The following is a 25993-nucleotide window of genomic DNA, read 5'->3' on the forward strand; positions in this document are numbered from 1 at the left end:
TTATACTAATTTCAACTCGAAGCATACAGGTATTCATGACTTGAACTCTTTTTAAGTCCTATCCATCAATGCGGTATATAACAATCTGAATATGTTTTCAGTGTACTTATGTCGTACAAAAAATCGGTGACATTGATGGAATGAGTTCCATGTCACGTTTTTTTTTTTGGAGGCAACGACTCTAATGGAATTAGCTCCCCTCCACGGTGTTTCCCGAGCGCTATGACATGTCCTTCTTTAAACGAGGCTTGTGGAGAGATTAAGCGGTAGGCAGCGGCTTGGCTCTGCCCCTGGCATTGCTGAAGTCCATGGGCGACGGTAACCACTCCCCATCAGGTGGGCCGTATGCTCGTCTGCCTACAAGGGCAATAAAAAAAAAAACTTTATGCCACTGATGACGTCAACCACCCATTTCAACGATACCATTTTCAATTAATTTTTATAAAATAACCACAATACACATTGAAATATAAGATAGATTTTTTTTGTTGCTTAAATGAGTCGAAGAGCTTACGGCCCACCTGGTGTTAAGTGGTTACCGGAGCCCATAACATCTACAACGTAAATGCCGCCACCCATCTTGAGACATGAGTTCCAAGATCTCACTTGTAACGGTACAACCGGCTGCCCCGCCCTTCAAACCAAAACCCATTACTTATTCACGGCAGAAATAGACGGGGTGGTACCTACCCGTGCGGACTCCCAAGAAGTCCTACCACTAAAGACGTTTGTTTATACTACGTGAATAAAAATAAAAAATTAATTAATAAAAATTTGAAACATTAACGATTATCTCAATAATGTCGATAAGTTTCTTAAATAAAAATGTTTTGTAACACTGACAGTTGCAATGCTGCGGTATAAACAGTCCGGCCGACTGGGCCGATCACGGTCTGCCCATACCGAGCACGTGCTGCTCCGCCCAGGAGATCAATGACGGCGTCGTCGCGGCCTGCACCGAGAACTCGACCAACTTCCACTCGAAGGGATGTCTTACTAAACTGGTTGTTCACATGAAGGACATTGGTATGGTGCTCGCCGGCGTTGGAGTCGGTATCGCTTTGGTTCAGGTAAATGAATACCCATTACGCAATCACCACAAAAACAGTTCTTAGAATATATATTTTTATTACTTAGATAGGTGGACGAGCTCACAGCCCATCTGATGTTAAGTGACTACTGGAGCCCATAAACATCTACCGCATAACTTGAGATATAAGTTCTAAGGTCTCAAGTATAGTTACAACGGTTGCCCCACCCTTCAAACCGAAATGCATTACTGCTTCACGGCAGAAATAGGCGGGGTGGTGTTATATACCCGTGCGGACTCACAAGCAGTAAAGTGATTAAGCATTTCGTATTCTTCATATTTTCATTAGTGAAAGTTTTAAACGCGATAATAAGTACTAGCGAGATTATTTCAAGTTTAAATATCTACAAGGATCAAATCATACATTCTGGAGTGACCAGAATTTTATAATTATTGATGTCATGTTTTAAAAAGGGTGGCATTAGCATTATGATAGCAATAGGCTACGGTAAACACTGTAAATAAAATAATTTGTTTGATAGAACTAATTGAAGTCATAAAAACATTGCATTGTATTCAATAATTATTTATTGTATTCTGTATTTGTTTTTCAGCTCCTCGGTGTGATATTCGCATGCTGCCTCGCTCGTTCCATTCGCAGCCAATATGAAACAGTTTAAATTACAACAAAATACAAAACAAAACTTATATGATAAAACCATTACTAATAAGAATAACGAAATTCAATTCTATTTCATTACCTACCTATATTTAATGTTTAAACGTGTATTGTGATAAGTGTACCTACTCAAACCTATTTGTATATTTTGAAATGAGTTTTTTTTAGTTTATTTTTATATTCACGTTCTTTTGTTGAAGGATAAAAGACGATTTAACTTTAATACATTTAATTTGTTTTTGAATAATAATTGAAAGTACAATTGCACAACATTGACAAGTGTGCTCAGGACAGAAGACTGATTTTAGAAACCTTTCCTCTCTCGAATATCGATCCGTTCTTCCTTTTATATTCAAACATTTATTGATCTATAATTGTAATGTGTAGCAGCACTAGTTTGTTGACAGTAGTGGGCACATTTTAAATGATTTGTGTGTTTAATCTCGAAATAAGATATTTTTCTTCATTCTCATATAGGGGCGTAACAGAATGGTTCTCGGAATTCAAAACAATATTAATTTACAAAAACAAACAAATTCTTATAGTTTTACTTCCCGTCATTTAAAAGTAAAAACCATCTAACAGATACTCGCATTCTAGCGACTCACGAAAACTCACGAGTGCGCTCTTTTTTTGATAGTTACATTGCTGACATCAAAGATTATTAAAATTTAATAGATTAAAATCTTTCGAATGCAAGCTTTGCTAAAATAAAAAGGTCTCGCCGCTCTGTCTTCAATTTCGGGAACTGTTCTGTAAAGGCCCCGGTATATTTCGATATTTCTTCGTAAAACGTGTATCTACAATAAATTTGCATACCAACAAATTGTTTCATTGAAATGACCTTTTTAATAAAACATCGTTTGTTTCCTAGTTACACACAACTTTATTTCACTATTTTATTATGATTTAATTTGTAACGAAAGATGGTTACAAGGGATAGTACAAGTTTTCAAGGAACATATCAGTCGCATTAATTAAAAGCACACTTTGACTGCAAATAGTGCTTAGTGTCCATAAAAAATAATTTAATCACAATGACAACGTCCAGTTCCGAATACGCAAAGTATTCCCACATACGTTCTGTATGTCGCAAGCATTTGAATCTCACAGCACCAGTTACATCATTTACTAACATAATCACCGAATTCATATAAAAATTATCATTACTATTTTTTTTTGCTATCACCAAAAATCATTCACATACGCGCGACATACACTTCGCTAAAATCATTAGAAGGCCTAAAAAACTATCCGCTAAATTAAATCGTACGTTATACATTATCTAGACAATAAAATAACTTACATCTAAAAATGTTTATATAGTAAAAGGAATATTCTGGAAAATCAGGAAATTACTGGAGCAAAGGCCTGAGGTGCCTACAAATTTTGGCACAAATATAGCGATCGTAACATAAAAATATCGGAAATACTTAATAAAACGTTGATATGTGGTCAAATCATTTTGAATATTACCAACATCACAAAATTTGGAAATTTATAAAAATTAGAATGTAAAACCACGTTGTTGGTACACTACATACTGGAATTATATTATGTTTGCATATATTAATAATTGATCGATATATAGTAATATGCGTCAATCAAAATTATTTCTAAACTAAGCTGAGTTAAAAACAACTCGAAAGATAGAAGTTATCGCATACACAAGATTGTTATATTTTATTATAGGATAATATGCGCGTGGTAGATAAATGTTTCGTAAATAAAAGTAGATATTAAAAATATTGCATTGAAAATTGAAATCATTTTGGCAACAAAAATATCACTGAATTTGCCAATATTATAGCAAACAAATTTTTGAAACTCCCTGTGCACTAAACAGCTGAAGTGCGGCAATCGATATATAGGAACATATTGTTCTTTGAAGACTACATTAGAACAGAATCTAACAGCAAGTAGAGCTGAATAATGTGAATCTCTCGAAGGATAGCCACCTTCAACCTTCCAAAATTTTTATGTGTATACATAGTTGAATTTCGTATCTACACATTGTCAACATCGTATTATATAAATAAACCTGCTATCTCACATATCTGTACTGTTATATCTCGAATACTCGTTATTCAGAGTTAAGAGTAATCAGTTTTAAAATCCTTACATATAAAAAATATTTTTACATGTAGTAGCTGCAGGATGATGACTATCATTAGTCGAAATTTAAGCAAAGAGAGTATGAATTAAATATTCACTTTACTTGGAATTTCTTACAGAATAAAAATTACACAATTCACTCTTCCATTAAATATCGGCAACGGCTTTTTAACGCATGTCTTCCTAGTGCATGGGAGCCCTTAAGTATCAGATCTACATTTAAAGTAGCAATTCTGCTCAATAAATTAAAATAAAAAGTTTGTAATAACTTTCTGTACCATTCATTCAAAATTGAAAAATCATAAGCAATTTCATTGGAGTATGCGATTTATTTTTCCAAGTTGTGCCATCACATCAATCGCAATATAAGACATACTTATGAATAAGTAGTAACAGTTGATGAGCGCATGAGATCATCGCGTTGAGCGGTAAAATTGACTCAATTCACTGGTTTAAACCTATGTTTACATTTTTTAGTCTGCATTTTTACATAATACAGTAATAGTATAATTAACGAAAAACGTTTGTTTAAACTAAAATTAATTCGTAACTAAAATTATACAATTCAGACTGTCGTCTCAAGCGTGACATCACATTAATTGCAACTAAATTTACAAATAAGCCATTAAGCGCACTCTGCATTACAGCTATGTAACATACTGTATTTCAATCAAATGATATACATAATACCAAATTATTCCTAATAAAACTGACTTAAATAAGAATTGGAATTTTGTACATAATAATCATCAAATGCAAATGATCAGTAGGTTTTTTAAGGAAAAAAAAACTGCTTTACATATTTTAGCAAATGATAAAGATCCATTTGCATGTGTACAGAGGGCGCGTTAATCAATAAAATAAGCTTACATTTAGGTAAATAGGATGGATTTAGTACAGAATGGTGTTGAGTATGTGTGTCCTTTCTTACAGTAGCATGTTTGTAGTAACAGAATCATGTCGCGTAACGCTTTGTCCAGAGGCGCGCGATGCGGTCGTGCTCTTCCCTATTCTGTATATATTGTGTTGCAATACTGCCAACTAAAGGATCCGCTGAAATGACAAAATATTTATTTAACTACATGCGTAAAGCTTGAGATTGCATACTAAGTCTAATATTTTGAACTTATACATTGCATACAAGTTTAGAGATGCAGTTTCTACATGAACAGGTGAAATCTCTGATCACCAGAGCATAGAAGCAATCAGTTACAACAATGTGGGATTTGTTGAAAAATAAAATCGTTGCTCTGTTGAGAGAAATCATGGATCCAATTTCGGTGAAAGGCTGTCAAGCCAAGTTAAAGCCATGGCTCTTCAACAAGAGGGTTCAGTATGAACAGATCCAAAAATAAAATGAAAAAATTATAATCAAATTTCATGGGAATCTATTTCAAAGTGCCTGAAAATCAAGGTTTTTAACTAGTCCATAATACAGTAATGATAATACTCCACTTCGATAAAGCGCCACGACACGAGAACCCTCTCATCGTGGCCGCCGGTAACTACATTCCCGATCCTGCGGAAAGAATGGAAAGCAGTCGACGTCGCCCAAAACACGTCATCTCGGATCCTCCCGATCCACTAACGGTGCTTTTAGGTACCTCAAGCACCGGTCACCGTTCTCGTCGAACCCGTCGCTTGCGACGAAGGGCTCGACGAGTAAATTAACCCTCAGACACAGCCCACCGAGTTTCTCGCCGGATCTTCTGTGGGTCGCGTTTCCGATCCGGTGGTAGATTCTGCGAAGCACGGCTCTTGCTAGGGTTCGTGTTAGCAACGTCGTCAGGTTTGAGCCCCGTGAGCTCACCTACTAGTTAAGGTTACGCTGGAATAGCCTCTCAAGGCTACCAAGTCAGGTATGAAAAAAAAAAAAAAAAAAAAATAATACAATGATATATGACAAGTAACACTTACAATAGGGCTAGTCAATCAGCTCAAGGTACACAGCTAGTTACAAAAAGACTTATTTATTGTTATAATTATGATTTCATATTTTGATACACGTTTGTGCATTGCCAGATTTGCAAAAAGTTTGGCCCAGGGAGCAAATGGTGAACTTTAAAACATAGCAAAGTATTTTAATGTTATTTGACTTTATGAGCAAATCTGGATTTAGAGAAATGTGTGAATTTACATCTTTTATTATTTTCCTTTGTTGTTTTAATTGTTTTCAACATGGACAGTGTTCAATTCTAACAGGATTGCTTTTTTTTTTTTTCTTTTCCTACCTAAGCTGAGAGCCTTGAGAGGCTACTTCAGCGTAACCCTAACGTTTGTAGGTGAGCTCACGGGGCTCAAACCTGATGACGTTGCTAACACGAACCCTAGCAAGAGTCGTGCTTCGCAGAATCTACCACCGGATCGGAAACGCGACCCACTGAGAAGATCCGGCGAGAAACTCAGTGGGCTGTGTCTGAGAGTTAATTTACTCGTCGAGCCCTTCGTCGTAAGCGACGGGTTCGACCAGAACGGTAACCGGTGCTTGAAGTACCTAAAAGCACCGTTAGTGGATCGGGAGGATCCGAGATGACGAGTTTTGGGCGACGTCGACTGCTTTCCATTCTGTCCGCAGGATCGGGAATGAGGATTGATTGCACAATAACATGGTTACTATTAAAAAATTAAGCTACAAGATTACCTATTCACAGGACCTAATCCTCACAGAATATTTATGGGCTTTTTAAAGCACAGAGCTAGAACACCATATCTTTGGCAGTGAAAATGGCTTAACTATTCCCCTTATTATTAGATTTGATTTACCAGGCTGGCAATCCAATTACGCCCAATATTGTATAATGTACCGTTTACATCAGCCTTTCCCAAAGTGGGCGATAACACCCCCTTGTGGGCGCTACAAGCCTAAAGGGGGGCGGTAAGAGACCCAGAAACCGGTGTTGTGTAGAGGCTTGGGAGGCGATTTGTTTCATTTTCAATTTCATTTAAAAGGACTCTTAGACACCGACTGAGCTCCCGCTATAGTGGTTTCTAAGAAAGTGAAAAAATGAGGGCGCTAAAAAATAATTTATTCTCAAAGTGGGCAGTAGATAAAAAAAGCTTGGGAACCCTTGGTTTACATATAAGGAATCCATATAGCTTGTTTGCCTGTGTTGGTGATAAAAAAATACTTCTCAACAGATTTATGCAGAATTAAGACAGTATGAAGCAAAGATTTTCTTAATATATTATTACAACTTTAAAGATATTTATCACCCTTGTTCTTTTATTTCTTAACTGCCAGTAGTCATGAAGGGCTCTGGCATTACCTTGATTGATGGGCGAGTTCAAGAGGCTAAGCCTGTGACAATTTACTCACATCTGCCCTAGTATGTGCTGTGTTATGACTGAATCTACCACTAAATTGGAATCGGGACCCATGAGAAGATTCAGAGAGAAACTCAATAGGTGAGTCTTTGTGTGAAGATGAAAGTAGAAACTCTTTGTTGAATGCGAGGAGATTGGTGGCCAGTACTTCGATGTTTAAAGCACCAAGAGCGGATCGTGTGAATCCGAAAAAACATTTATAGGTAACATCAGCAGTATGTTGCGCTGACATCTGGGTATGTAATATGAAGTGATCAATTGCCCTTGTAGGCAGACGAGCATACGGCCCACCTGATGGTGAGTGGTCACCGTCGCCCATGGACTTCAGCAATGCCAGGGGCAGAGCCAAGCCGCTGCCTACCGCTTAATACTCTCCACAAGCCTCGTTTGAAGAAGTACATGTCATAGCGCTCGGGAAACACCGTGGAGGGGAGCTCATTCCATAGCCGGATGGTACGTGACAAAAAAGACTCTGGAAACGCACTGTGGATGACCGCAGTGGCTCCAGGTAGTATGGATGAACTCTACTCCGGTGGCGGGCGGTGCGATAGTAAAAACGAGATGCCGGTATCATCTCGAACAATTCGCGCAGAGCACTCCCCATGGAACATACGGTACAAAATACAGAGGGAACCGAAGTCCCTCCTCAGACCCAGAGGTTCCAAACAATCTGTGAGAATGGGATTATCGACGATCCGAACGGCCCTCCTCTGTATGGAGTCAAATGGAAATAAAAACTGGTATGATTATCGTGTCTTGCTACTTTCTCAAAGAAACACTCATGCTTTTGCAGTACTTGATTATTGTAATCACAACTTCTTTTTGAAAAGTAACCATTCCTGCTGAGCTAGAGGCCTTTCCAGTTTTACCAGGGCAGGTGGGAAAGCATGGGCTCAGCCAAGAGAGACATGATTTGCTAACTGCTACCATAGCCCCTCCAATGAAGACCTAACAGCTTGAGAGCAACTGCTTCACAAATGCATCTACTACCACATGAGCATCGTGACCTGCTAAGAAGGTCCAGCAAAAAATGCAGATATCTAGCTAATGGGTAGTTAGGGGTTAGTTTTTTTATGTTATGGATACAAACAAACATTGGAATACATACCTGGATTACAGTCAGTTAGGAGTGAACATATTGAGAGTAATACTTTGGATATTGTTAGAGCTGGAGACCAGTTGTCTTTCAGGATGTCTAAACATATCACTCCCTGACTGTTGATGTTACAATGATATATCCTTGTTCGGAATGTCACCTGGAAGGAATTGCAGTGACACATTTCACAACTGAGAAGAAACATTTAAAATGTCAAAGAATAATACATAAGAACCCTTGGGTCTTAAAATCAAGTGATACACACATTCTTGAGATCAAAATATGAAGCAGGTATCACTTTTCCCAAGCAAATGTGTATGTGTCTAGCAGTGTATTTGCGACATGTTAATCATAGTCATACGCTTATGGTAGGGTGAAACTCACATGAACCCACAATTCAGCACCAGTAGTACACCTTTAACTAACATCACATCCGATACACTGTGAGCTGGTCCATTTAGAGAAAATAAAAAAGTAAAATTCACTAAATTCAGTGACCACTTGAGATATGTCTCTTCTACCAATTTCAATCTACAAAACAGACAATATCTTGGTTATGTCACTGGATTCACTGTTAAGGAGCTATAGTGACCACTCATTATCAGGTAGGTAAAGTGCTCCTCTACTTACAATGTCAAACAATAATTCATCAGCTATAATTTAGAGGTTACTAAAAATGCAATTGAAAGAATTATATGAAAAGAACCAAACCAACCAAAATAATCTCATAGACAAGATACAATCTCATATGTTGTAATGTGCATTCTGCTGTTACCTTTGATTCAGAATAGGAATTTACAAAACAATACATACTTGAAAAAACTTCCAAAAATGGTTATTCTTGATGCTGAGTTGAACTATTATTTATTTTATGTATATATCAAACTAGTATATTTATAAGGCAAAACATTATGTTCCCAGCATCTAATTTAAAAGCCTTTTGTATCCAATAATCCATTGTGTAAATTACCTTTGGTGGCTTAAACGGGTATTCTGGTGAAAAATGAATGTCTAGGAAGAATACTCCTCCTTCATACACTGAGCCTGGTGGCCCAAGGATGGTAGACACCCATTCATACAAATTATCTCCTTTTGGTCCTGCACTGCAGTTTGGTGGTGGGTCCAATGTAATTTCTGCCAATTCCTTTTGAATCCTCTTGGCCGATGTGCCGAGAGCCTTTGACATTTTATGGTTTGGTTTGTTCTCTTTCGTGTCTGGTTTGCCGTCTGTTGCACTTCTGCCTCGACCAGTTCCACTGCCTGATGAACCAGATGCACCAGACATTATCTAAAAGCATCAAACGCCTAATTCTGCATAACGAAGCGGTGTGTTAAGAAAAGCAAACGATGTGCAATAAAAAAATATCAGTTACTATCCATGCTTGTATGTTGACATTATTACATGTGAGTAAAATAACTTCAAAACATTGATGACAATGAATAATCTAAATGAGACTCATTTACACTGAACGTTGAAAATTAATACTGATTCCCAAATTAACTATTGGCGTGCAACGTTCCAGTAATTTGGGTCAGGACCAGGTAGAAAATTTTGTCTTGCACTTTTTTTTTGTTGGAAGCTCGAGCAAAAAATTCGACACAAAGACATTCAGATACTTCAATTTAAAAAAATTAAACTGCAAAATATAAACACAGAGACGCAAAATAAATTGAATCGCAAATCATTCACTTATGTAAAAGATCTAGGGACAAAATACGATTTAAAAAAGATTTATTTGTACCTTACGAATAACAGTCGGCCATCTTGTGGGCTGGCGTTATCCGATAATTTACGATTTTTGGTATCCAATTACCAGTTTCTGAGAATTTCAGGTGTTCTGACGGGTAACAAATAAGTAACGAAAATACTTTTCCACTTTAGGAATTAACAACCCCTATATGTACCAAAGGAATCTCGACGACGATGTCCGCACTGCAAAGCCCAAATCACCGAGTTACTTTCCCGTAATTCAATACTACTTCGAGACTTATAACTGAAATATACCTTATTTAATGATAAACTTGTGCTTTTTTCTGTTTTCTGACTATTCTTTATTACTTGTAGCAATTACCACATTTCAACCATTTGATCGTCAGCCGTCACCCGCACCAACACAAACAACTTCGTAATTTTTCACGCTGCCACTTCGTAAATTCAGAATCTTTATGAATTATAAATCAAGACTAAACAATTATCTAATAGATAAATTTACTACTCATACAATACAAATTAATTTTACTTAATCTAACTAATTACTATTAATCAATTGTTAAAGAAAAATTACAAAAATTTACACAATGCACAACCACTTTCCGACATTTTCTACTTTTTTACCAATGTTGCCGCTTGATAAATTCTTTAAATAATTGCCAGGGTTTTAAGAAATAAGGATCTTATTGTGTTGACGTTTTCTCCTGTTGGTAGAAACTTGAAGATTCTATTTGACTGCAGATTATTTTATGTACCTATTATGCTAATTTACTTTTCATCAGAAGTAAGCCTGTAATAACGTTGATAATAATTAAATTACTCTTACGATTTAATCTCGGGTTATTTCATAGTAATAATTGTTATATATTTAGTAGTTATAATAAGCCAACGACTCGCGAAACCCGAAGAAAATAATTATAATATTGATAAACTCGATTTGCTTTCACAGTTTCTCTGTGAAGTAATGTCAACTATTTTACAAAAAGTATACTTATGTTTATTTATTTATTTCAAATGATGCTAAAAAGTCACGCCACCAGTGGCTGTAAAAAATAATTTAAGAAAAACTTCGATACGACAACACTACCATTTTCAAAACAAGATCTGCAATCAAGCTTAATTAAAATCAAAATATATTTTCTTCTTTCTGACTCTGAGAGAATTAAGCAACAGTGTTATTTATTTAACGTACCTACTTAATTATAATATCGTAAAAAACACTCAAGATGGGGAAACGACAGCATCAAAAAGATAAAATGTAAGCTTGTCATTGACTATGTTTAGAGCCTAAATATTCTACTATTTCAAAACGTTTTCCGTAAATTTAAGGTATTTAACGTATACGGAATGGACAACTCTCTACGGTGGAAAACGTTCTGGAACGGCTACTGAAGAAGATACAACATTTAAAAGACTTCCATTCGATCACTGTTGTCTTTGTTTGCAGCCCTTTGACGATCCCTACTGTGATGCAGACGGCAATGTATTTGAATTGCAAGCTATCATTGATTTTCGAAAAAAGTTTAAAATTAATCCTGTGACTGGAAAGGTTAGTTCGATAAGGATTGTAAATATTTTTATATATTGCTAAGGTGGGCGGACGAGCTCCAACCCACTTGGTGTCAAGAGATCACCCGAGCCCATAGACATCAACAACGTAAATGACGCTGCCAACTTGAGACATGAGTTCCACATCTAATTTTTTCAGTAAAACGGCTGCCAATAGAAACGCATTACTGCTTCATGGCAGAAATAGACAGAGTGGTGGAACCTACCCTTGTAGGCTTGCCCTGCCAACAGTGATTACACAAATTACAATTTCTGTGGTAATGATTTTCATTGCACTATGTGATTCTATCAAGGTGGAAGGCATTAGTGAACATTTACCAATGTATCAATGCACTGGGATTCTTATCCCATAAGCCACAATAACTTGAAAATTGTATTTAAATATCAATTGGCTATGCACATAAGATTAAAATAAGTAAATGAATAACTTTTTTTTTGTTACAGAAACTTGATATAAAAACTCTAATAAAGTTAAACTTCTTCAAAAATGCTGAAGATGCCTACCACTGCCCAGTATTATTTAAACCCTTTACAAAAAACTCGCATATTGTTGCCATACGCACTAGTGGAAATGTCTACTCTTATGAGGCTGTTGAACAGCTCAATATCAAAGGCAAAAATTGGAAGGACCTGGTTGATGATACACCCTTTGCTGCACGTAATGATATTATCACTATTCAGGACCCTCAAAACTTGGCAAAGTTTAATATATCAAATTTTCATCACATAAAACACAATTTACGTGTTGAAACTGAAGGTAACTCAATTATTGTTCGTGTATAACTAGTTGTAGTTCTGAATATAATAACGAACATTTAAAAAAAATTACATTTTGAACTAAATTTAATGTGATTAATGAGAGTTAAAAGGTTATGATTGCCTATATAAGCTGGTAGTAGCTGAGGCATAAATAAATTGTTGCCTTAGTAGTCAAGTGGTGTTTTTGACTAAACTTTTTGTAACAAAAGCAATTTACTAAAATTTAACCAAGCAATTTTACTCTCATAACTACCGCTGTTCAAGTGATATTTCATTGACTTTTGAAAAAAATGAAAGTTAACTTAAACATTGTTAAATTTGCTCATTTAGAGGAAATAGCATTGAAAAAAGACCCACATGCAAGATTGAAAACAGTATCTGCCGAAACAAAAGATATATTACAAGAATTAGAAAAGGACTATAAGGCACCAGAAAAGAAAGAAGATCAAAAAGAGGTAGGTGTGGACTTCAATACAATTCAGATCAGGCAGGTCTTTAAAAACAATGGATGCTGTTATATTTATTATTTAAAAATGTTCCTAATTATCATTCAACATAAATATAAAATCTTTGTACTTTGCTTAAGCAATTGAATAGTAACTTGGTACTTGATGGAGAATGTCAATAGTTTTTTTTTATTGCTTAAATGGGTGGACGAGCTCACAGCCCACCTGGTGTTAAGTGGTTACTGGAGCCCATAGACATCCACAACGTAAATGCGCCACCCACCTTGAGATATAAGTTCTAAGGTCTCAAGTATAGTTACACCGGCTGCCCCACCCTTCAAACCAAAACGCATTACTGCTTCACGGCAGAAATAGGCAGGGTGGTGGTACCCACACGCGCGGTCTCACAAGAGGTCCTACCACCAGTAATTACGCAAATTATAACTTTGCGGGTTTGATTTTTATTATACGATGTTATTCCTTCACTGTGGAAGTCAATCGTGAACATTAGTTGAGTACGTATTTCATTAGAAAAATTGGTACCCGCCGAGATTCGAATACCGGTGCATCACTCAACACGAATGCACCGGACGTCTTATCCTTTAGGCCACGACGACTTCTAAGATTTCTTCTAAGTTTACTAAATAGCAAATAGGTTATGTACCAATTTAAAGAAAATACAAAAACTTTGGATATTCCCCTTTGTTAAAATATTTTTATTTGTTTCAGTCTGCCGACAAATTCAATGCGGCCCACTATTCCACTGGGAAGGTCGCGGCCAGCTTCACATCGACAGCAATGGTACCGGAGACGACACACGAAGCAGCCATCATATGTGAAGATGAGGTTATTTATGAAAGAACAAAAAAGAAAGGTTATATAAACCACTTGTATTATGTAATTATGGAATGTTTGCTTAGGTTTTCAATGTACTCAAGCCACCATAAAGTATATACCACATAATTGATAAAACGAAATGTTAAAAAATGTCTACAGAAGCTCATTGTATGAATAGCAATGTTCATAAATTTTACCACTGGAACATTAAAAAGAAAGTAATATGTTTACTAGATTCGAATTTATCTACAATAAAATATAAAAATTACATAAAAAAGTTGTACCAGAAACAGATACTTTTCACCTTTTATATTACATACTATTAGATACAAGTATCATTTTTCTTTCGATACACATAGCTAGCTATAACACTAGCCATGCCTATAGGTGATGGGAGATGAGACCTCCCGAGATAGATTTGGGCTTCAAAACACCATCCATCACTCTTTAATTCATGAAGAGTAATGTAAGGGCAAGATTGTTAAGACCAGACAATGTTTGTTTCAGGTTATGTAAGACTGGTAACAAATGTAGGACATCTGAACTTTGAATTGTACTGCGACGTAACGCCCAAAACTTGTCACAACTTCATGACACATTGTAAAAATGGATACTACAACGGAACAAAGTTCCACAGGTCTATCAGGAATTTTATGGTGAGTTGATGAAAATATTAAGTGGCGTTGAGTTTTATACCACGACTAGTGTAAAAAGACTGGTAGTTCTGCTTTGCAGAACTTCAACTTTTTTTATTGCTTAGATGGGTGGACGAGCTCACAGCCCACCTGGTGCTAAGTGGTTACTGGAGCCCATAGACATCTACAACGTAAATGCGCCACCCACCTTGAGATATAAGTTTAAGGTCTCAAGTATAGTAACAACAGCTTTTTTTTTTCGGGGAGAAATCCTCATGGATTGCCTCCGCCTGGTGAAAGGCGGAGGGGCGTGCTGGACTCCTACCGGCTAAAACCACCCTGGTGCCTCACCACACGTGCACGCGGGGCCGCGGGAATCGAAATTCTTCCGCAGGCCCACATAGTTAAAACAGCTGCCCCACCCTTCAAACCGAAACGCATAACTGCTTCACGGCAGAAATAGGCAGGGTGGTGGTCTCCCACGTGGACTCAAGAGGTCCTAAAAAAAGTGTCTGACATCTTGATTAATTAAACTACGTATCGAGGGGTGAAAGGCCATTTGGCTTAAGCTTCGATCAACAATAGTACAATTGTTGATCGAAGGGCTTAAGCGACATTTTTGCTACATTACAGGAGGACCGTTTAAAGTTTATAATTGGGACAAAATATTTTTACGCGTTGGGATTCGGGATAACTAAAAATTCTACCGAAGTACAATTTAAAACTGTATTAACGCATATAACCACTTAACAACGGGTGGGCTGTGAGCTCGTCCACCAATCCAAGCAAAAAAAAAACCACAACATTAAAGTTCTTAATTCACTTCTTCCGCTTCGCTTCAGGTGATCCGTTCGCTGTTTCGCTTCGAGTAGATGCGATTACTGACTGCCTTTGTGTTATCTCTGCAACGCTTTTATAATAGATACAACATTATTATTGCATTGCGTATAAAGCGAAATATCGCTTAAACCAAATAGCCTTACACCTCTCGATATGGCCTCCTGACTGAGCCTTTGCTCGCCCACCTGTCCTGGTGACAATGGAAAGGCCACCAGTAATCCTTCATTTTGAAAAAAAAGTTGGTCTGGGACAGCTAGCTTTATTATTTTAATGAAAACTATCAATGAACAAACAAATTGAATTAGAGACAGATGTGTGTCTAGAGTAATTCTATTGTAAGCTCAGAACTACTTACTATATCTGCAATATGGTTTTTGGGATAAACAGGTGATAAGAGGATACAGAACCTATGACCTATGGTCTCACTTTTCTGTCTATTTTTAACACAAAGCAATCATGCCAGAGGCGTTTAGTTTTAGACTGTCTATAACTGTCTATTACCAGATGGACCGTGAAGTTCGTCTGGCGATTAGACAACTTACCTGTTTAAAATATATGATTTTTTTATTAAACTAGCTGACGCGGCCGACTTCTTAGTGCCTCGATAAACAAAAAACCTAAACTTTTGTAAAAAATAAACTCAAAGGGAAAACAAAATTGTTATTTTTATTTAATTCCGAGCATTTTCATATTTATCTACCTTTTAAACCTTCATTCAATTCAAGACCAAAATTAGCCAAATCGGTCCAGCTGTTCTCGAGTTTTAGCGAGACTAACGACCAGCAATTCATTTTTATATATATAGATTCAAGGAGGAGATCCAACGGGCACAGGGTTGGGAGGCGAATCCATTTGGAAGAAACCTTTTGATGATGAAATTAAGCCAAACTTGCACCACACCGGACGAGGAGTCTTGTCTATGGCTAACTCGGGAACCAATACTAACGGATCACAATTGTAAGTACTAGATGTATTTTTAATAACTATAAATGAACTGAAGCTTTTAGGACTGGGACAGAGTTGCTTTTTTGAAATTGTAGTTTCGTGTTGTATGAATTTTCTAAAACAATAAATAAAATTACTATTCTCAAAACTTCACTATTTGAAAATTAAATAAATACAAGAACGTGAAGAAGACCAGTGCTTTGGTTCTACTCAAGACTGTGAGTTTACCTAGTCTTGCCATAAATACTGAGACAAAGGGAAAAAAAAAATCTATTGCAAAAACGTTTATTACTTTTACAGTGTGTTAGTTTAAAACATAAATATAAAACAATTTAAAGTATTAAAAGATTATTCGAAGTGGTCTCCATTGGCTGCAATACAGTCCTTTGAACGTTGAGGCCAGTTATCAATAGAAGCACACACTCTTTCCATGGGAAAATTTTTCACTGTCAATCGTACGGATTGTTTTAGGGACTCCAAATTATCATGGCGTTTAGAGCAAGCCGTACTCTCTAAAACTGACCATAAATTATAATCCAGCAGATTAAGATAGGGACTAGACGACGGCCAGTCTTCAGCTGTCAAGTTCGAGTCCGAAACGTTCGTTTCCAACCAAGACTGCGTAGACCAAGCTTTATGACCTGGCACCAAGTCTTGCTGGAAGGACCATTCTTAATTATTGAACATGGTGTTGTTAAGGGCCTTCACTACCTTCTCAAGAATGGTATCTTGATACACTTGTGCCGATGTTTTGATACCTTTTTCACAAAAGTATGGCTCAGTCATTCCTTCATAGCTAATACCCCACCAAACCATCACTGAAGTCGGATAGTGCCCACGTTGCACTCTGTCGACTAATTGGGAAGCTTCCTTAGAGCTTTGAGCATAAATACGGTCATTTTGTTTGTTAAAATATTGCTCTCATTTGTAAACAAAATTTTTCTATGACCTCCCTTCGCTTCAGTAGTTGTTTCGATTTTACCACCCTGTTCTCCTTTAAATTATCAGTTAAGAAATGACCAGTACATCTCTTATAGGCTGCAAGTCCTAAGTCATCTTTTAAAATACGCGACATGGTTCTCGGTGCTATCTTCATCTCCCGAGATAAAATCTTTTGCTTTCGGACAGGATTTCTTCGAATTATTTCCCTTACTGCTTTGACCACCTTTTTCGTACGAACACTACGTGGACGGCCAGATCTTTTTCTGTTATAAACAGAGGAGGTCTCATTGCACCTATTAATAGCCCGGTACACAAACATTTTACTAATACCAAGCGTATGGAGAGTTTTAAAAATTGCATTTGGCTCCATACCTACTTTGTGTAATGCAATCACAGCGATTCGGTTCTCTTTATCACCCCACTCTATTTTAATATCGCAAAATATTGTACATTGTATTCGCGCCAAAATGAGAAAACTCAATGAGCAATCATATAAAAATGACAGATTCCAAATTCAAATGTAATATTTTGTTTATTTTTAATTGTAACAGTATTTATGACCAGACTAAGTATTTTGACATTACCATTGAAGAATTTATAAATATGCTTAGCAAATGCCTATAGGTGATGTTGTCCGTTCATGTTCAAATAGAGATTTATATAATTATTTTTATGGTAAACTTTTTCTGAGCTGCACTCGATAAACTGTTCAAATAATAACTAACTTATTTTTTTTAGTTTCATTACGTTCCGTTCGTGCAAACAGTTGGACGGTAAACACACTATATTCGGGAAGCTGGTCGGCGGTCTGGACACTTTGAACGCCATGGAGTCGATTGAGGTCGACAATAAAGACAGGCCCATACAGGATATAGTTATTGAGGCAGCGCAAGTCTTTGTGGATCCTTTCGCTGAGGCTGAAGAGGAGGTAAGCTGAATATTGAACTGAAGAACAATAGAACTAGTGAATTAAGAAAATTTTGTACTCTACAAAGGGATTTTCCACAGAAAATCATAAGAATTGAAATTTTCGAATAGCTCTTCGCAATAATTTCGAAAATTTTGTAACACTACATTTTATTCTTCTTCATCTTCGTTTTATTCTTTAAAGTGTATACAATAGAATTTGAAGATAATTTGAAAATTTTTGTTCTATTAACAATTTCTTTTCGAAAATGAAATCGATTCCTTGCTCGCTAATTTATAATGTTGTTTTGCGTTTTCTAACAATTGCAAAGTTACACTGCACCCAACAGCTCTCAAAAGGGAAAAACACCCCGATTTTGAAACATTATTTATTGGTGCTCCGCTTATATTGGTCTTAGCGTGATGTTACATCCTTGCCTTCCTCAAAAAATGGGCTATCTAACACTGAAAAATTTTTTCAAATCAGACCTGTAGTTCCTGAGATTAGCGCCTTCAAGCAAACAAACTCTTCAGCTTTATAATATTAGTATAGATGAGGGGCTTAAATATTTCCACAGAAAGTATTTATTTATTTATTTGACAGCTCGCTAAAGAACGGGCAGCAGAATTAAAGCGTAAAGCTGAAGAGAAGGATCCCGGAGTCAGACCTAAAAAAGCGACACAACCCCTTAAAGTATTCAGGGAAGGTGTCGGTAAATACTTGAACCTGCAAGAGTCTGCAACGAAACCTGGAAAAGACCAGGAAATTCCAGCAAAAAAACCCAAAAAAGATGTCACTAGTTTTGGTAATTTTGATACCTGGTAATAACAAAGTGCTTATTGTTAATATTGTAAATAAATGGATCATGATAAAAATAACTTTTATTTATTCAACAAACTAGGAATCGATATTATTCGGGTAAGCGTGTCAGAGTAAAATTTTCCAAGTATCAAGTATGTGGGCTGACTCTATTACAGATTATGAAATTTTAGTGGTTACCAGAGTTGCAAGCAGAGTTGATGAAAACGCGCTGCTCACCAGTGTGCTTAGTGCGATTTTTTAACGCTTTCGATAGCGTAAAAGTTAATTCATTTAATTTGTATGCAGTTGGAACAGCGCCCCTAGCGGCAAACGTTTCAACTCCATACAAAATTGAGTTAACTTTTACGCTATCGAGAACACTCACTAAGCACACTGTTAATTTTAAGTTATGATCATATTTTGATTAGTACAATAATTTTTCATGCTCGGCAGCACCATTATATAAGTAACCCACTGAGTTTCTCGCCGGATCTTTTCAGTTTGTCGCGTTTCCGATCCCGTGGTAGATTCTACGAAGCACTGCTCTTGCTAGGGCCAGTGTTAGCAACACTCCGGTTTGAGCCCCGTGAACTCACCTATATGTTAGGGCGAAGCTGAAATAGCCTCTCGAGGCTATCAGCATAGGTATGGAAAAAAAAAATAAGAGTAAGTAAACGATGGTACATAACTGAGCGATAAATTCAAGTTTGATTACGAGTAGAAGTATTTTAAACTAATACTTTTAATTCTTACATGAATGTTCTGTGCTATTATGTGGAAAATGCTACTACTCAACCTTAAGTATAATTTCTCGGAACTCAGCTAATTACATAGAACACATGAGAAGGCTTTGTTCTATAGAATGACTATACTATGAATTGAATACTATGAATTGAAATTATTTGAATTCAATCTATTGATGACAAATCATCACATCCTCTTCAAAGAAGACTGCTTTATGACAGGGCTGAAATTTAAAGGAGTATCTCTGCCACCTTCCGAGCCTATTGTTATTGTTGAGGTTGATATTTTGAGTGGTATTCTGTATTAGAGTAATTGGAAGATAAAACCAAGCTCACTGCCAAAATGATGAAAGTCCTCTACAAAGTGATGCAGTACTTCACATGTACACAAAGGCTTATACTTTAAAAAGCGCCAGTTCAGTGTAGCATGGAATACTGCTCTTAGCTGTGCTCTCAAATGCCAGTTATTTCCATTTGACTGCATACTGATGAAGGTAATTCAGATTGTCAACAGTTCTACTATTACCAATAATATTGGACCTTTCGGTCTACAGAGGGCCTTCAGTTCTGTACCACATGTTCCACAGGGAGTGCTCTGAGTAATTAACATGCCCCACTATTTCACACCACAACACCGCTCACCACATAACTTTTTAATATATTGATAAGTAAAGAATTTGTAAATCGTTGTGGCTTAAAGAATAAGACGTCAGGTGCATTTGTATGTAGTGATGCATCAGTGTTTGAATCCCACAAGCAGATGCCGCTAAAATAGGTACTTAACAAATGTTCACGATTGACTTCCACAGTGAAGTAATAGCATCGTGTAATAAGAATCAAACCTGCAAAATTATAATTTACATAATCACTGGTGGTAAGACGTCTTGTAAGTCTGCACAGGTAGGTACCACCACCCTGCCTGTTGTTACTGTCAAGCATTAATGCATTTCGGTTTGTATGATGGGGCAGCTGTTATACTGTTAAAAGTGAGACGTAAATGTCTACAGGCTCCAGTAGCCACATAAAACAAGGTGGGCCGAGAGCTCATCCATAAATCTAAGTAATAATTTACTCATGGTAGAAATAGACAGAATAGTGGTAATTAACAAGGTGCAGTTACAATCTGTTTGTACATCTATTCAGTTTGAGTCATAAATACTTTCTTTTCTTTAATTGTTCTGTCGAGGGCACTTCTATGATTATTGAGGTTGACTACATTTGTAGAAATCACAATTGTTGACAATAAATCTGGTACAGCCTCAATTATATTTTAATATTAACTTAAAAACTAAATTAAGTACATACAATAAACATTCATAACATGTGCAAAAACTTATAATACATCTACAATACATTCATTTCGTTTATTTAAGTATTTTAATTAGTAATTAATTGTTAAGTATTTTAAACATGTGTAAATAAAAGGAAATTTCTTTAAAACACCGTTTAGATTTAAATAGAAGAAAACTTTATAATTAAATTCACACTAACAAAGTTTTCATTTAATATATAAATAAATAGCAGATTGAATATTTTTCAATACTTGAATAGTTCCCAATTTTTAATAGCCATGGTCTCCAACTGCCAACTGATTGGGTGTAAAAGTAATATAGGTTTTTATAAAATTAAATAAAGTTTTACAATGCCTTAAAGATTATCAAAGTTCCTCATTAAAACATAGGATAAAAATAACAGGTACATTAATACACTTTGTTTGATAAATGACTGCAAAGCCGGTGAAAAATTTTAGTTGTAGTTTTGGCGTCGCCGTGTAGTTCTTTGCTTGTCGAATCTCATCTCCATTTCCTCCAAGACCTTTGGTGTGTACCTGACAACTAATTTTACGGATCCCACGGCTTGCTTCAGAAGTTCTACGGCTTTCTCGTGATTCTCGCCTTCAACTGAGACTCCGTTAACGGATAAAAGTTGATCACCCCTCTTCAAGCCACCATGTCTGTCAGCAACTCCGCCCGGTATTATCCTAGATATATAAATCGGAGAATTTTGTTCTTTTCCGCCCATTACGTTGAACCCTAAGCCTTCCTCAGTTTTCGGCAGTTCCACTACTCGAGGGTGAGCGTGTCCTTCTGCAGCAGCAAATGCGGCCACCGTTGCCTTTGCAGTTGCGGAAGCTCTTATGTCTGCGGAGCCTTGTATGTCTACAGTCTCGTAGACGTGCTCGTAAACCTCTCTTACGGCATTTAGAAAGTCGCTCTGCAAAACTTTCTGGAGAGCAGCTAATTTCGTTGCAGGGACTTCGCCACTCTGTTGCAGTTTCTCGAGTAATTCAATGGCACGTTTTATATCCCTAGCTAACGTTAACTGTTCGCCAGTGGTAGTCATTTTGAACACTTTTTGAAACTAAAGTAGTATACACAAAATTGTGAGTATAAATTAACACGAAATATACTTTTAGAGAATAATAAATTTATGTAGAAATCAGTGATTCAGTGACTAAATCAAATCAATTGAATTCAAAGAGTAAAATATAGATGATACACTTAAAAAAATAAGAAGAGTACTAGGTATCTATGGTGTTAAGAAATAAAAGGATTGGACTATATTTTTAAGTGTGTAGGATATTTCTGGGGATTGGATTGTATGTTCAAAAAATCTGTACAATAACGGACAGAAATTATCACTGAGATACACAAATAAGAGAATGACTGACGATAACTAGGTATCTGTTATACTTGATGAACATATGCCTTCCACAAAAAACATCACTGCACTTACCAAGACAGCCAAGATTAAACGGTTTTCAACTTATATAATTTTTAAATTGTATAGACAGGTTAAAGAACTCACGACCAACTTATTTTCAAGTGGGTACCGAATTCCTCCGCAGGATGTTAGTACTATCCGAGATTGGAAAGTAGGCTTACTCTTCATCTCAAACAATTCTGTTTAACTGCCAGGGAAATAGGAATATGAGAGAGTTAACAATAAAGTCACTTTTACTCAAATTAGTTTGTGAAGTTTTGGACTTGAATCACATCAAGTGTTCCATGATAAGTTTAAAAAGTCAAATTCATCATATAATTACTACTGATGCTCCATCAGTGTCCGCTCATGAAACCTGGCACCCACTAACTTATTGCAGCCCAACCATCGGTTTTCTTTTCCTTTCCTTTACCTATAAAATTGGATAAAACTAAAACAGAACATGAAACGGAAAAATGTCAAAATGTCAGTTGTCAATTATATAGCGACTAAGAATTTTATTATTTACAATTCAATAAAAACATGTTTGATTCGTCTATCCACGAACAGTATTAACAAGTAATTTCTTGCTCATTTATACATATTTAGCTGTGCAACTGTGCCATTTGTTATTTGTGTTAGTGTAGTGAAAAACTTAATCTTAAGTCTGAAGAAAATATGGATGACCTAGGTGAGTTCATGTTATCATAACCTGTTTGTGTACTCCAAATTGAATGCCCTATGACGTGTTCTCCTAAAAATAACTTTGAATTTGCATTTGATTCCTTGCCGAATCTTCTAGTGAATTTACATGGTACATTATAATATACTTGACATGTTTACTTTCGTTTGATAAAGTTTATCACTGTCATTTGGGTCATAAGTTAATTATTTAATTGATAATGCTTAAAGTTTCTTCGGTAATTCAAGGTTTTAGCATGTATAAGCTCTAAGTAAATTATTCCTCCTGATTATGATTGCTTTCTTAAACAACAATTGTGTCAAGTGACGAAACAGCTGATGAGTTTTATTGAAATCATTAAAGATACGTAGGTACCTACTATACCTAGTTTTGGAATTAACTTATGAAAACAGTGTTTCATAAGTAGTAAGACACTTTCTTTTGATAAACAATCTTTTTACATAGAGCTGTTACTAAAACTGCTGTTGTACATTATTGACAATAGTCACTATTGACAATGATCATCTATTAAGTCATGTGGCTTCGTTTTAAATCAATGAAAACAAGGCTTAATTGAGATTCAGAATGTGTAAATAAAATAGCTCGTACAGCTTTGTATATCCTATTGAATTCTGACATTATGAATTCTGGCTAAAATAATGGAAAAGTGATTATTTCAATGCAAGTGAGACTTACAAATAGTTTTAAAAGGTGGTTACACACTATGAATTCAAGTCATTCATTTCCATCAATTGCAATTTAAGGTTAACTTTCCATCAATGCTATTGTGGCTTGGCTCTGCCCCTGGTATTGCTTATGTCCATCGCCATCTTCGTGGTACGTATACATCGTTCTACAAGAGCAATAAAAAAAATATAAAAGAGAATTTTGATAGGTTAAATTCTACCTTAAACACCATAATACAACTAAGGAACTTGTGAGGTGTGTTGCCTGAGGTTGAGTCATCAACCTGCATGTTGTAATTTCATGTACATATATAAATGCCTTACAATGTATGCTGATGTAAATTTGATCAAAATATTTTGAATAATGTATTAGTAGATTTGATTTTGTATGAAAGAATCTGCTTCACTTGGCTGGCTTGTGATTGTGTGCTTAAAGTACTGTTGGAACAGTGAATAGTAGATTTTGGAGTCGTTATGGCTTAAAGAATAAAACTGCTGGTATACCTAAGGTGAGCGATGTGACTATGCCAATGCTCAAATCCCTCAGGCAGGTACTGTTTGTTTTAATAAAATACTAAGCACATGCTTATGAATGACTTCCATCATGATGAAGGAATAAAATTGTGTAATAATAATATAACTTGCAAAAAATTTTAATTTCTGTAAAACCATACAATTAAGACATAGGCAATCTTGAATCAAGTCTCAAGGGTTGAGGCTGGGTGTGGTAAAGGCTCTATCATAAACCAGATTGAGAGGAATTTCACCCATATATACATATAAAAAACCTACTAATTAAATATAAAATTGAAACCTGCCATTAAAGTAAAACATTTATCAGTCTGTCTAACTTATAAAGCTAGTCCATTTTTCAAAAACATTCAGTTACTTTTTTTGGGTATGTATCTAATTTTAAAGATATTATGAAAAGATTATTTTGTCACATGTTGCATCTACTGTTTTTGCAAACTTGCCTGTCAAGTCTTATTAGCTTCAAGCTCATTTCTCTGTGAATTCTGTCTTTGTGGAGTCAGAACAATTTCTGTTGACAGCTATAAGTCTTAACTAAGGGTTCTCAAAGCGGTTGGTCTCTTTCCCAGGGGTCAATATGAATGAAAACTGATTTATGTTGATATAACTATTTCATTTAATAATCCTTTAAATTTTTAAACCAATTACATACTAAGTATTTGAAAGTAATTTCTACCAATAAATATTAATTATACCTTTTTCTTTATCGTTTCTAATTATTACAATACTGCAATTTAGTATACAGAAAGATAGTTATTTTTTATATTGTTTTTATTTTATTTCGATTATAATAATATTGCTGCATCTCTGCTAGTGCAGTGGTAATTTTTCATTACCTTTCTTGAAGAAGTCAGGTATATCAGATATTATATATTATATGGGAGCCAACAAACTCTTTTTTTTTCTTACCTAATCTAGTAACCTCGAGGGGCTATGCTAGATTCGCAGAACGAATAGGTGAACTCATGGGGCTCTAACCTGTTGACGTTGCTAACACTGGCCCTAGCAAGAACAGAGCTTCGCAGAATCTACCATCGGATCGGGAACGCGACCCACTGAGAAGATGACTCTTCAAAGTAGAAGTCTGTTATTGCAAGGTCTAATGCGGTGAATAACACAAACCTTCCAACCCTAGCTCTGGTAGCTCAGAAGCCCTCTGTTGTGCCGTGTGAGGTCGAGTGTTGTCGTTTAGGAGCGGGGGGGTCAAGCGATTAACCAAGATTGGTCGTAGATTCGCAAGGTTTTCCACTCTGTCTAGTTCCTCACGGGACACACTGTAGTAATGCTGATACCATATGATAAGAAGCTCTTTTTTCCTCCTACCTATGCTGATAGCCTTAAGAGGCTATTTCAGCTTCACCCTAACGTGTAGGTAAGCTCACGTGTAGGTAAGCTCAAACCGAAAGTGTCGCTAACACTGGTCCTAGCAAGAGCAGTGCTTCGCGGAATGTACCACCGAATCGGAAACGCGACCCACTGAGAAGATCCGGCGAGAAACTCAGTGGGCTTTGTCTATTTACTAATTTAATTTACTCGTCAAGCCCTCGATTCGGCGAATGCTTGAGATGCTTAAAAGCACCGTTAATGGATAGGAAGAATCCGTAATGACGTGAAGAAGCTCTGATGAATTACATTGGCACTAGACAACCAAACGGTAACCATGACTTTTTAATAGGTAAGTTTGAGGTTTAGTTTGAGGGGTGAGATTGTGCATCTATGCAATATAATGAAAACGAGAGAGAGAGAGAGAGGTTTGAATTTTTGAAATACTCGTATAATAAATACATAGCACATGTCAATGAATAATTTCCTTGATGAAAAAAAAAGTTGTATAATTGAGATTTACTTGGTGTCTCAAGTTGGTGGCGGCGTTCATGTTTTGAGGTCTATGAGTTCCTGTAATCGCTTAAAACCAGGACAGTCCATGGGTCGTTCATCTGTCTATCCAATCAATTAAAAAACTCGTTGCTATAATGGATATCGTAAGCTTCATATCGGAACGATTTTAGGAT

The 25993-nt window shown here is 36.2% G+C and overlaps 5 protein-coding genes across 9 annotated transcripts in view; 3 read left to right on the plus strand and 2 right to left on the minus strand.

Annotated features, from left to right (window-relative positions):
- LOC693101 (tetraspanin D107) overlaps window positions 1-2531 on the plus strand; it is a gene marked incomplete in the record, with an annotated part of 52871 nt that extends 50340 nt beyond the window's left edge. Inside the window, 2 exon segments of the mRNA NM_001046854.1 lie at window positions 846-1070; window positions 1645-2531. Coding sequence (NP_001040319.1) covers window positions 846-1070; window positions 1645-1710 — 291 coding nt within the window.
- A 40-nt stretch (window positions 2532-2571) lies between these two features.
- LOC101743337 (ubiquitin-conjugating enzyme E2-24 kDa) lies at window positions 2572-10640 on the minus strand. 4 transcript variants are annotated; one of them, XM_004921568.5, is made up of 5 exons: window positions 10250-10640; window positions 9987-10177; window positions 9215-9532; window positions 8257-8404; window positions 2572-4877 (listed from the first exon to the last, which is right to left on the minus strand). In XM_004921568.5, the coding sequence occupies exons 3-5, from the start codon at window positions 9527-9529 to the stop codon at window positions 4780-4782; spliced, it is 561 nt and encodes a 186-aa protein (XP_004921625.1). In that variant the 5' UTR covers window positions 9530-9532; window positions 9987-10177; window positions 10250-10640; the 3' UTR covers window positions 2572-4779. The 4 variants fall into 4 exon arrangements, with proteins under 4 accessions (XP_004921625.1, XP_004921627.1, XP_004921626.1 ...); XM_004921570.5 differs by having other exon boundaries at window positions 9215-9504; window positions 10250-10638; XM_004921569.5 differs by lacking the exon at window positions 9987-10177 and having other exon boundaries at window positions 10250-10613.
- Window positions 10641-11005: 365 nt separating this feature from the next.
- LOC101743201 (RING-type E3 ubiquitin-protein ligase PPIL2) lies at window positions 11006-18710 on the plus strand. The gene is made up of 9 exons (XM_004921567.5): window positions 11006-11213; window positions 11285-11504; window positions 11969-12281; window positions 12614-12738; window positions 13459-13603; window positions 14074-14222; window positions 15847-15998; window positions 17667-17856; window positions 18439-18710. Exons 1-9 carry the CDS (start codon window positions 11182-11184, stop codon window positions 18658-18660), a joined length of 1548 nt encoding a protein of 515 aa, XP_004921624.1. The 5' UTR covers window positions 11006-11181; the 3' UTR covers window positions 18661-18710.
- A 1916-nt stretch (window positions 18711-20626) lies between these two features.
- Window positions 20627-22493, minus strand: LOC101743054 (protein lin-7 homolog C). Its single transcript, XM_004921566.4, has one exon. The coding sequence runs from the start codon at window positions 21720-21722 to the stop codon at window positions 21126-21128; it is 597 nt and encodes a 198-aa protein (XP_004921623.1). The 5' UTR covers window positions 21723-22493; the 3' UTR covers window positions 20627-21125.
- A 52-nt stretch (window positions 22494-22545) lies between these two features.
- LOC101742617 (paxillin) overlaps window positions 22546-25993 on the plus strand; it is an 85082-nt gene continuing 81634 nt past the window's right edge. Inside the window, exon 1 of one of the 2 annotated variants that reach the window (XM_012693036.3) lies at window positions 22546-22773. In XM_012693036.3, the coding sequence (XP_012548490.1) occupies window positions 22761-22773 (13 nt within the window). In that variant the 5' untranslated portion in view covers window positions 22546-22760. The remainder of the gene's footprint in view (window positions 22774-25993) is intronic. The other variant, XM_062670719.1, reaches the window with a different exon arrangement.

The sequence above is a fragment of the Bombyx mori genome, chromosome 10 (genome assembly GCF_030269925.1).
Source record: "Bombyx mori chromosome 10, ASM3026992v2".
NCBI classification, from domain to species: domain Eukaryota; kingdom Metazoa; phylum Arthropoda; class Insecta; order Lepidoptera; family Bombycidae; genus Bombyx; species Bombyx mori.